The sequence below is a fragment of the Malaclemys terrapin genome, chromosome 3 (genome assembly GCF_027887155.1).
Source record: "Malaclemys terrapin pileata isolate rMalTer1 chromosome 3, rMalTer1.hap1, whole genome shotgun sequence".
Taxonomy (NCBI): Eukaryota; Metazoa; Chordata; order Testudines; family Emydidae; genus Malaclemys; species Malaclemys terrapin.
The window spans coordinates 150,949,093-150,961,154 of NC_071507.1; the positions used below are offsets into that span (position 1 = coordinate 150,949,093).

Sequence of the window (12,062 nt, forward strand, 5' to 3'; positions counted from 1 at the left end):
AATGTAAAGTATTAAGTAAGGCTTTCATTTTAACAATATCTCTTGTTCCCTTTCTCTGGCAAGAGATTTTAGAAGAAAAACCCCCTTGTTTGACAATCCACGTAGATGGTATCAAAGATGGTAATAACTGTCCTTTTGGAGAAAGGAGAACAAGTTAGTTGAGGTGGGCTGGAGCTGCTGTTATTGCTAAAGTCTGATCCCATTTCACCCCAGGAAGTGTTTGGGATTCAGCTGGACTCAGCAGAGGTCATCAAGGTCCCTCTTTCTGGCCCAGCTGGTCAGGACACCTCTTAGGGTCACAATGACAAAGGCCCAGGGTCCCATGAAATGGTGAGGGTGCAGGCACAATGGGGAAGCTCACTCCAGTAGCCAATTTTTTCCCTCAAAGTCTCTTTCTTTAAGGACCCAATAAAGGGGTTCCACACACCGCAGGTGCACCTCCTTTTGGCTGGGTCTGGGAATTAGCTTTTGCCTCACCTGGCACCACCTTCTGTCCATCACTCATGCTGTGGCCCCTCTCTCTCTGTAACTCAGGGTGCTCGATCTTCGTAACTCAGTCCTCCAGCCAGGTCACTATATAGTCCCCCCCCATTCTGGGGTAACAAAGTCCCGTGGGACAAGCTGTCCATATGCCATCTCAAACAACCTTCTATTCCAACTCCAAGTCCTGTGCCACTTTGCCAGTGGCTGGTAGAGGAACACAGGCCCACCCACTATTCCGGGATCCAACCCAGGGACACTATGACAATCAATATAGGTCTCCTTAGTCTCAGACCCTATTGCTCTTTGTCTGGGCTCCTTCCTACCCCATCTCTCTATCTCATTGCCTATCTCTGGATTTTCCACCAGAACTTCCTCCACTCCCTGTGGCTTCTTCATCCCTAGGCCTCTTGTCAAATTCCCTGGTCCAGGACTGGACCCATAGCTTACTCTCCCCCTGCATTTCCTCCTTGACTCTAGCCAATCCCCTTTTCCTGTAGGGGGTGTCTGCAGATCTCCTTGTGCTCTCATTTCCTGGCTTTATACTCCTCTCTCAGCTTCTCCCCCAGCTGGGCTTCAATTAACTTTGGGATCTGGGCCCAAAGGTGGACAATTATAATGAAACAATAATAAACACTCTTTTGGAGCAGATCCAAGGTATGAAGCACCTCAGTGCTCCAGCTATTCCTAGCTGCCAGACTTGCCAGTATGAGCTATAGCCACCTGAGCATATATTACAGCAGCTCTCAGACTACTCTAAACTTACAACATAAACAGGAGCAGTCATCAGCCAGCACCAGAATTCAGGGGTCACAAAGGTGGCCTTCACCCCTTGAGCCGTACAGCTCAGACTCTGGGCCATAGCCTCAAAACAAAGAGAGACCTTCTCACTCTACTCTTCTGAGTGATAGCCACCTCATTTTGTGATCAGAGCAGCCTCCTCCCCACACTGGCCCCATACTTTCTCTCAGTCTGCCTAATATATATAAAGCAATGGGGCTTGGTTACTTTATGAGTGGCTTTGACACTTCACATGCTCCTGCCTGGTCTCTGAATCCTCCCAGTAAACATAGGAAAGAGAGGGGGTTTCTGCAGGGCCGTCCTTACCCATATGCAAAGTACGCAGCTGCGTAGGGCACCAGGAAACTTGGGGCACCAAATTTCCTGGTGCCCTGCGCAGCTGCATGCTGCTCCAGCCCCTGCCCCGCCTCTTCCCCAGGCTGCCCACCCCTGCCCCGCCCCAGCCTCACCTCTTCCCGCCCCTGCTGTGCCCCACCTCCGCCCCCACTCCACCCCTTCCTCAAAGCCCCCGCCCTGCTCCGTCCCCACCCCACCTCTTCCTGCCACTGCTCCACCCCAGCCCCACCTCTTCCCTCCCCTGAGGAGTGCAGCAGGGCCAGGCCTGCACTCATCAGCGGAGGGAAGTGCAGGGACCCGGCCGCCAGCCGCATCGCCAGTGAGTGCTGGGGGGTGGTTCCCTCCTGCCTCCCAAGCCAGCCCCCACCATGGAGGCCTGGGGCCAGCCCCCCTACCTCCGCCGAGGCCTGGAGCCCCCCACACACACCCCAGGGGGGGGGGCTGCATAGGGCCCCAGAATAGCTAGGGACGGCCCTGGGTTTCTCTATTGGACTCATGTGGCCCCAGTGTCCAGAGTCCTTTTAAGATCCAGGCAGGTACCATATCATATGACACTCCCCTGCTACACATATTATTTTCAAAGTGCTTATAATGAGTTTGGGCACACACACATACAAACCATTAACTATTCAGCAAACCGTTCCACCTTTAGCTATATTTAGATGGAAATAGAATTTTTCTTCTTTGATTGACCATACTTGGTAAAACAAGTCCAATAAAATTCATGTTTTAATGTATTTTTAACAGCCCTGATATTTCGGGGAGGAGGGAGGAGGATAATCTTCATTTAAATCTCTCTAGGCCAGTGATTCTCAACCAGGGGTATATGGATCCCTGTGGTTACACAGAGATCTTCCAGGGGATACATCAACTCATCTAGATGTTTGCCTAGTTTTACAACAGGCTACATAAAAAGCACTAGCAAAGTCAGTACAAACTAAAATTTCATACAGACAAAATGAGAAAGTAAGCAATTTTTCAGTAATACACTTATATTTTTATGTCTGATTTTGTAAGCAAGTATTTTTTAAGTGAGGTGAAACTTGGGGTATGCAAGAAAAATCAGCTTCCTGAAAGGGGTACAGTCGTCCAGAAAGGTTGAGATCCACTGATCTAGGCTGTTCCTGCCAACTCACCTTTTTCAAAGACAACTTCCCCATGTAGCACGGTATCATTCCCTCTGAGCACTTCACCTCTCACTGTGACTTGCGGAGGACTGTCTGTCAGCAGAGCTACCCCAATTGTCACATTTGCACCAGGCCTAATGTTCCGGGGACCTGTCACCAGAAATGTGGGTCTGGAAAACATAAAAGGGGAAGAGGAGTAAATCAAATCTACTCATTATAGCCTGCTATTTAATAATCTTGTTTTACAAAAGGCAGTAACTGTGTTGGTGACAAATTCTGTATTTCTGCTGTTACCCACACACCCTACTGTGCTTATGTACCAATGCTAGAAATCTAAATACAGTAATAAGATGGGTGAACTAGAGTGCCTCATATTAAATGAGGATATAGATATAACAGGCATCACAGGAACTTGGTGGAATGAGGATAGTCAATGGGACACAGTAATACCAAGGTACAAAATATATCGGAAGGACAGAACAGGTCGTGCTGGTGAGGGAGTAGCACTATATGTGAAAGAAAGCATAGAATCAAATGAACTAAAAATCTTCAATGAACCAAACTGTACCATAGAATCTCTATGGATAGTAATTCCATGCTTGAATAATAAGAATATAGCAGTAGGGATGTGTTACCAACCACCTGACCAGTGACTGTGAAATGCTCAGGGAGATTAGAGAGGCTATTAAAATAAAAAACTCAATAATAATGGGATTTCAACTATCCCTATATTGACTGGGTACATATCACCTCAGGAAGGGATGCAGAGATAAAGTTTCTTGACACCTTAAATGACTGCTTCTTGAAGCAGCTAGTCCTGGAACCCACAAGAGAAGAGGCAATTCTTGATTTAGTTGTAAGTGGAGCACAGGATCTGCCCAAGAGGTGAATATAGCTGGACCACTTGGTAATAGTGACCATAATATAATTAAATTTAACAGCCCTGTGGTGGGGAAAACACCACAGTGGCCCAGCACTGTAGCATTTAATTTCAGAAAGGGGAACTGCACAAAAATGAGGAGGTTTGTTAAACAGAAATTAAAAAGGTACAGCACCAAAAGTAAAATCCCTGCAAGCTGCATGGAAACTTTTTAAATAGATTTTATTTAAATACATTTAATAGATGCTCAACTTAAATGTATACCACAAATTGAAAAACATTTTAAGAGAACCAAAAAAGAGCCGCCATACCTAAACAGCAAAGTAAAAGAAGCAGTGAGAGGCAAAAAGGCATCCTTTAAAAAGTGGAAGTTAATTCCTAGTGAGAAAAATAGAAAGGAGCATAAACTCCGGCAAATGAAGTGTAAAAATATAATTAGGAAGACCAAAAAAGAATTTGAAGAACAGCTAGCCAAAGACTCAAAAAGTAATAGCGAAAAAAAATTTAAGTACATCAGAAGCAGGAAGCCTGCTAAACAACCAGTGGGGCTACTGAACGATCGAGATGCTAATGGAGCACTCAAGGACGATACGGCCATTGTGGAGAAACTAAATGAATTCTTTGCATCGGTCTTCATGGTTGAGGATGTGAGGAAGATTCCCAAACCTGAGCCATTCTTTTTAGGTGATAAATCTGAGGAACTGTCCCAGATTGAGGTGTCATTAGAGGAGATTTTGGAACAAATTAATAAACTAAACAGTAATAAGACACTGGGAGCAGATGGTATTTACACAAGAGTTCTGAAGGAACTCAAATGTGAAATTGCAGGACTACTAACTGTAATCTGTAACCTATCATTTAAATCAGTTTCTGTACCAAATGACTGAAGGATAGCTAATGTGATGCCAATTTTTACACGGGGCTCCAGAGGTGACCCTGGCAATTACAGGCCAGTAAGCCTGATTTCAGTACCGGGCAAATTGGTTGAATCTATAGTAAAGAACAAAATTTTCAGACACATAGATGAACATAATTTGTTGGGGAATATTCAACATGTTTTTTGTAAAGGGAAATCATGCCTCACCAATATACTAGAATTCTTGGGGGGGGGGGTCAACAAGCACATGGACAAGGGGGATCCAGTGGATATAGTGTACTTAGATTTTCAGAAAGCCTTTGACAATATCCCTCACCAAAGGCTCTTAAGCAAAGTAAGCAATCATGAGATAAAAAGGAAGGTTCTCTCATGGATTGGTAACTGGTTAAAAGATAGGAAACAAAGGGTAGGAATAAATGGTCAGTTTTCAAAATGGAGAGAGGTAAATAGGGGTGTCCCCAGGGGTCTATACTGGGTCCTATTTAACATATTCATACATGATCTGGAAAAAAGGGGTAAAGAGTGAGGTGGCAAAATTTGCAGATGATACAAAATTACTCAAGATAATTAAGTCCCAGGCAGACTGCAAAGAGCTACAAAAGGCTCTCTCAAAACTGAGTGACTGAGCAACAAAATGGCAGATGAAATTCAATGTTGATAAATGCAAACTAATGCACATTGGAAAACATAATCCCAACTACACATATAAAATGATGGGCTCTAAATTACTGTTACCACTCAAGAAAGAGATCTTGGAGTCATTGTGGATAGTTCTCTGAAAACATCCACTCAATGTGCAGCAGCAGTCAAAACAGCAAACAGAAAGTTGGGAATCATTAAGAAAGGGATAGATAATAAGACAGAAAATATCATATTGCCTCTATATAAATCCATGGTATGCCCACATCTTGAATACTGCATGCAGATGTGGTCATCCCATCTCAAAAAAGATATATTGGCATTGAAAAAGGTTCAGAAAAGGGCAACAAAAATGATTAGGGGTATGGAGCGGCTTCCGTAGGAGGAGAGATTAATAAAACTGGAACTTTTCAGTTTGGAAAAGAGACAACTAAGGGGGGATATGATAGAGGTCTATAAAATCGTGACTGGTGTGGAGAAAGTAAATAAGGAACTGTTATTTACTCCTTCTCATAACCAGGGCCGGCTCCAGGCACCAGCATTCCAAGCAGGTGCTTAGGGCGGCAATTTGCAAGGGGTGGCAGTGCGTGTGTTTTTGCCGCCCCAAGCAGTGAGCCAAATTGCCGCCGCGGACAGCAGGGGCAGTCCGTTTGCCGCTAGGGCGGCACGTGCATTTCCGCGGCTGCAGCAATTCAGCGGCAGCTTCTATGTTCAGCTGCCCGCTGCGGCAATTCGGCGGCAGCTTCATTGCCACCACTGCGGAAACGTGCGTGCCGCCCTAACGGCACACGGACTGCCCCCGCCATCCCCGGTGACAATTCGGCACACTGCTTGGGGAGGCAAAAACAGTAGAGCCGGCCCTGCTCATAACACATGAACTAGGAGTCACCAAATGAAATTAATAGGCAGCAGTTTTAAAACAAACAAAAGGAAGTATTTTTTAACACAATGCACAGTCAACCTGTGGAACTCCCTGCAAGAAGATGTTGTGAAGGCCAAGACTATAACAGGGTTCAAAAAAGATCTAGATAAATTAATGGAAGATAGGTCCATCAATGGCTATTAGCCAGGATGGGCAGGGATAGTGTCCCTAACCTCTGTTAGCCAGAAGCTGGGAATGGGTGCCGGGGATGGATCACTTGATGATTACCTGTTCTGTTCATTCCCTCTGGGGCACCTGGCATTGGCCACTGTTGGAAGAATACTGGGCTAGATGGACCTTTGGTCTGACCCAGTATGGCTGTTCTTATGTTCACCCTACTGCATGTTGGAGCAGAGGCTTATACAAACAATGTAGGCAAAAGCCTAATGGGGAGAAATTGTCTTGAGTAAATTGTACTCCATTTTGCTAGCCTTGAATTAGTAAGTAGAAATTGTTCTGAGTTTATTCTTTGCTGATTGTGTTAATGATTGTTCTTAGAAAGACAGAAGTTTTATGGCTGTAATTATTGTCTTATTTACTGGTCGGTGTGTGAGTGAAGAATGTATGTATGTAGTATGGTATACTAATTAACTGAAAAAAGACAGCTGGGCCAAATGATCAAGAGGGGAGGGGAGGAGTCGAGAGGCACCAACTTTATTATCAGAATCACCTGGATGGCAGATTGACGACCCTAAAGCAAAGGCATACACCCCAAGGACAAGATATAAGGAGTTGAGCCAGAGGGACGAGATAAGAAACAGCTGCAGATCCTCCTGGTAACAACTCAAAATAATGATGATGAAGAACAACCTTGAATACCTTGTGATTGACAGGTGTGCCACAGCAAGGTCCATAGGTTTGTATGGGAGCTTATTACTATAAAAGAAGGGTGTATTGCCATGGGACTTTGGGTTCGTTCTTTATCAACATCAGAGCTTCGAACGCGTTCAACAGAGGCCCAGCTCCCCTCCTTCATGTGCAGTTTCAGCTGGCCACTGGAACTGACCAAGCAACACTAAGGACTGGGAACTATAAGATCCAGCTGCAGAACCTTTTGGGGTGTATGTGTGTGTGAGCGAATGGAAGCATATGCTGATTTTAATGCTTAAATTATGCTCTCAATAAATGCGGCGGATTTATGCTCTCAATAAATGCGGCTTATCACCTTTAAAAAGATTCCGTGTGCTTCTTATAAGCATAATAGCATTACTGTACAAGCCCAATCATTTCACCTCCCCCTAATAGAGGGAAATTACACTGAAGATACTTTATTGATAAGGTAGTGTCGGTGCCAGTGTCCAGTTTAACTCATTCGTTCTTTCCCATTTTGGTAGATAGCAATCAAGTCAGGAAGCAAACTTAGGAGTTGGCAGATGTGATTGCAGAGCCATTGGCCATTATCTTTGAAAACTCATGGCAATCGGGGGAGATCCCAGATGACTGGAAAAAGGCTAATGTAGTTCCCATCTTTAAAAAAGGGAAGAAGGAGGATCCGGGGAACTACAGGCCAGTCAGCCTCATCTCAGTCCCTGGAAAAATCATGGAGCAGGTCCTTAAGGAGTCAATTCTGAAGCACTTAGAGGAGAGGAAAGTGATCAGGGACAGTCAGCATGGATTCACCAAGGGCAAGTCATGCCTGACTAACCTAATTGCCTTCTATGAGGAGATAACTGACTCTGTGGATGAGGGGAAAGCAGTGGATGTGTTATTCCTTGACCTTAGCAAAGCTTTTGATACAGTCTCCCACAGTATTCTTGCCAGCAAGTTAAAGAAGTATGGGCTGGATGAATGGACTATAAGGTGGATAGAAAGCTGGCTAGATTGTCGGGCTCAACGGGTAGTGATCAACAGCTCCATGTCTAGTTGGCAGCCCGTTTCAAGTGGAATGCCCCAGAGGTTGGTCCTGGGGCCGGTTTTGTTCAATATCTTCATTAATGATCTGGAGGATGGAGTGGACTGCACTCTCAGCAAGTTTGCAGATGACACTAAACTGGGAGGAGTGGTAGATACGCTGGAGGGTAGGGATAGGATACAGAGGGACCTAGACAAATTAGAGGATTGGGTCAAAAGAAACCTGATGAGGTTCAACAAGGACAAGTGCAGAGTCCTGCACTTAGGACGGAAGAATCCCATGCACTGTTACAGACTAGGGACCGAATGGCTAGGAAGCAGTTCTGCAGAAAAGGACCTAGGGGTTACAGTGGATGAGAAGCTGGATATGAGTCAACAGTGTGCCCTTGTTGCCAAGAAGGCTAACGGTATTTTGGGCTGTATAAGTAGGGGCATTGCCAGCAGATCGAGGGACGTGATTATTCCCCTCTATTCGACATTGGTGAGGCCTCATCTGGAGTACTGTGTCCAGTTTTGGGCCCCACACTACAAGAAGGATGTGGAAAAATTGGAAAGAGTCCAGCGGAGGGCAACAAAAATGATTAGGGGGCTGGAGCACATGACTTATGAGGAGAGACTGAGGGAACTGGGATTGTTTAGTCTGCAGAAGAGAAGAATGAGGGGGAATTTGATAGATGCTTTCAACTACCTGAAAGGGGGTTCCAAAGAGGATGGAGCTAGACTGTTCTCAGTGGTACCTGATGACAGAACAAGAAGTAATGGTCTCAAGTTGCAGTTGGGGAAGTTTAGGTTGGATATTAGGAAAAACTTTTTCACTAGGAGGGTGGTGAAGCACTGGAATGGGTTACCTAGGGAGGTGGTGGAATCTCCTTCCTTAGAGGTTTTTAAGGTCAGCCTTGACAAAGCCCTGGCTGGGATGATTTAGTTGGGAATTGGTCCTGCTTTGAGCAGGGGGATGGACTAGATGACCTCCTGAGGTCCTGTCCAACCCTGATATTCTATGATTCTATGAAATTAATTTCTGGTAACATACAAGTTACTCCATGCAGGCAAACCTCAGTGCCAGGGCAGAGACCCATTAATGTCAATGGAACCTGAGCCAGGATCGGGGCCTGTGTGCCTCATCTTCCTCCACCGACTTCAGGGGGAGGAGGCTAAGGCCCCAAGCTAAATAAATGTAATTTAAATCCCAAAGGAGTACCTAAAAGCTGTGGTTAGTCTGTGAAACTCCTAGAAAATAAACAAGAAAGAAAACAGGGGAAGCCACATCCCAATGCTGCAGGGTAAGGTAATTTTGTGTCACAACATATTTAGCATGTGAGAGGGCAAATCACGGTAAAACATAGAGGAGATCTAAAAACACATTCCCCAGCTGGGATGTTATTGAACATACAGCGCACTAGCACAGAAAAGCAGTGGGATTTCTCTGGTTCCTCCTACCCATGACTCACTGCCTAAGGGGGAAACATTAACTTTTCACGCAGTGCATGTGAAATGCAGCTGGCTATAAAGTTTCTCCCTTTATTTGCAGTGCTATGATCATCCTGGCAGAAAACGTCTCCGCGGGCCCCAGCTGAGGCCAATGACTGGCCAGCGCTTTCTGCGGACTGAGGCCCCGATCCGGGAGGATCCGGCCGCTGCAGCACCGCGTTCAGGCCTGAGTGGGGCACAGCACGCACTGCGCCTTGCCTCCAGCCAGCCTCCCTCTGCCCCCCGCGGCTCGCCCTCGTCCATACCCGGCCGCAGCGGCAGCCGACGCTGCCAGGAGACACGAGACGAGATGAACCAAGGAGAGCGGAGCGGAGCCGCTCGGTGCAGCCCGGCCTGGGAACAGCATCCTGCTCCGGGAGTGTGCAAAGCGGCTCGCGGCTCCCGTCCCGCCGGAGCTGGCCGCAGGCAGGGGAATGCCCGCTCGGGGAGTGAAAGAAGCTCCTTATTGCGGCTCCACCCCGCCCTCTCGCTTTACACGGGGCTCTTCACAACCTTCCTCCCTGCTGCGGCGGCTGCGGGCTCCAAAATAGACAGACCTGCTCCCCCCCGGCCCCGCCCTGACACAGCCTCTGGCCCTTCCCTGACAGCAGGGGCGGCTGCAGAGCGCGGGGAAGGGAGGTGGCGGCGTTTGAAGCCTGCCAGCCAAAGTGCGCTGTTCTCAGCGGGTCACAACACCACCAGGGTGCCCCACTTCTCCACGCTCCCTATCTAAGCAGCCCCAGCCACCCCCTGTTAAAGACGAGTTCAAGCTTGAAAGAAACTCGGCTGAGTGGAAAACATGTAATCATTGTCCTAGACTGTGAGTCAGACTTTCAGAGAGACGGCAACCAAATGAAATAGGCATTTCGCAGGGGCGTTTCCTAAATGCGTGTTAGATATAGCTCGATCTCTCTTGCTTCAGACAGGGCTATTCTAAGGGGCTGTGTTCTGATCTACAGTTCCCACCTCGTGCCCTTTCTGACAGAAACAGTAGTCACGGTATTCTCATACGCTCCAGCGTGAATGTAAAAACCAACGAGAATCGTGATCGATATGTTAAATAGACAACTGTGACTGGCAATTTAACCTGGCTTATTTGGGCTTGGATCCACTCAGGTCCAGCCCAGCTGCGCTTGGCACAGGATTCAAGTGGGATCCAAAGTAACTGGAAGTCATCTTTTCACACTCCCAGCCCCGTTCCTGGATCTGGCCATGGGGACAGTGGGGCCCTTAGCATAAAATAGAGCCACTTTAAAACTAATTTATCTTGTGCTGATTCATAGACTCATAGGACTGGAAACAATGGTGCAATTAGGGTGGTACCCTCCAGTATGCAGTACCGGCAAGAGATTTTTAGCAGGTACGGTGTATCAGATAGACTTTGGGCTAGCCCCCCATTCCAGAGGTGTGAGGTGGGGCTGTGCTCTGCTCCTTAAAGGAGAAGAACCTGGCTAGGGAGGGCATTCATTCTATGGCTTTAACAGCACAATACATATGCTAACAAACTTAAACAAAGGGTTTGTTAGCATATGTATTGTTGTGCTGTTACATTGGTCAGGAGTCCTCAAGAGGGGAGGGGAGGGTGGATGGAAGATGTTTAAACAGTGTTTTTGATTCTGTTTCTCCCCATTGGTCTGAATTATCCATGACATTCATACTGCATCACATCAAGTCCAAATCATTAGAGGAATGCCTCTGCTTGCACTGAGGAGAGGATGTTTGGATTCTGATGTCAGCCCAGTTCTGCAGCCTGACAGGAAGCACAGGAAGCCCCAGTGTACCTAGAATTCTTCTTTGCAGCCAAACCAGTCTAACATGCATTTTATTAATTGGAACTGGAGCAGAAAAACAAAGAAAACACACGCCTCATTTTCCAGTTTTGTGGGCGAGAGAACTATAAGTGAAGATTATAATGCCGGACACTGATGGCCTTAAACCAGCTGCCTCAGGAATCTGCCAAGAACTTTGCTGAAAATAGGTTCCTCATCTTAGCAACAGAGCTAAGACTTATCACACATCTGCCCACCTTTATTCGAATGAAGCATTGTCAGTTTCATCCAGAACAATTTACAAACTTGGAACCTAATCCTGTAAACCCTTAATCATTTGATCAATCCCGTTAAAGACAATGGGACTATCTGCATTACTATGGACCACTTTTGAGGTAAGAGTTTCAGAAGTCTGTTCTGCTCCTATAAAGGAAGTTGAATCTCCCGTTGAAATGCAATGTTTGGGTACAATACCATAATGCAGTTTAGGATACAGTTCTACTTAAAATTGTCTTTTAATAAATCATATATATGCTGAAATGGCTCATCACCCAACTCCCATATTCCATATAAACAAACAGAAATACTACATATTTGGAGGGAAAGTGAGTATGTTGATGTTTGTATATACAAACACCCATTTTATCACTGAACGGGAAAATATAGTTAAATTTTCTTCAAATTCCATAGAAAATTAAGTTTAACAGCACCAATTGTTTTCTGTGTCAATCAGTGTATACCTGAAAAAATTACATGCCTTCTAAGAGAAAAGAAATCAGTCCATACTTACTGAAAAAAAAATTCCTTCCAACTGGTGTTCAGAAGAGCACTGCAAGACACATACATAACCTCATGAGCAGAGGGCAGAGAGGATACCCTCCCACATTATGATCAGCAACTAAAATAAATA

The 12,062-nt window shown here is 46.0% G+C and overlaps 1 protein-coding gene across 1 annotated transcript in view; it reads right to left on the reverse strand.

Annotated features, from left to right (window-relative positions):
• CD109 (CD109 molecule) overlaps nt 1-10,035 on the reverse strand; it is a 119,920-nt gene extending 109,885 nt beyond the window's left edge. Inside the window, exons 1-2 of the mRNA XM_054023059.1 lie at nt 9,650-10,035; nt 2,754-2,914 (exon numbers count right to left, since the gene is read on the reverse strand). Coding sequence (XP_053879034.1) covers nt 2,754-2,914; nt 9,650-9,750 — 262 coding nt within the window. The 5' untranslated portion in view covers nt 9,751-10,035. The remainder of the gene's footprint in view (nt 1-2,753; nt 2,915-9,649) is intronic.
• Nucleotides 10,036-12,062: the final 2,027 nt, after the last annotated feature.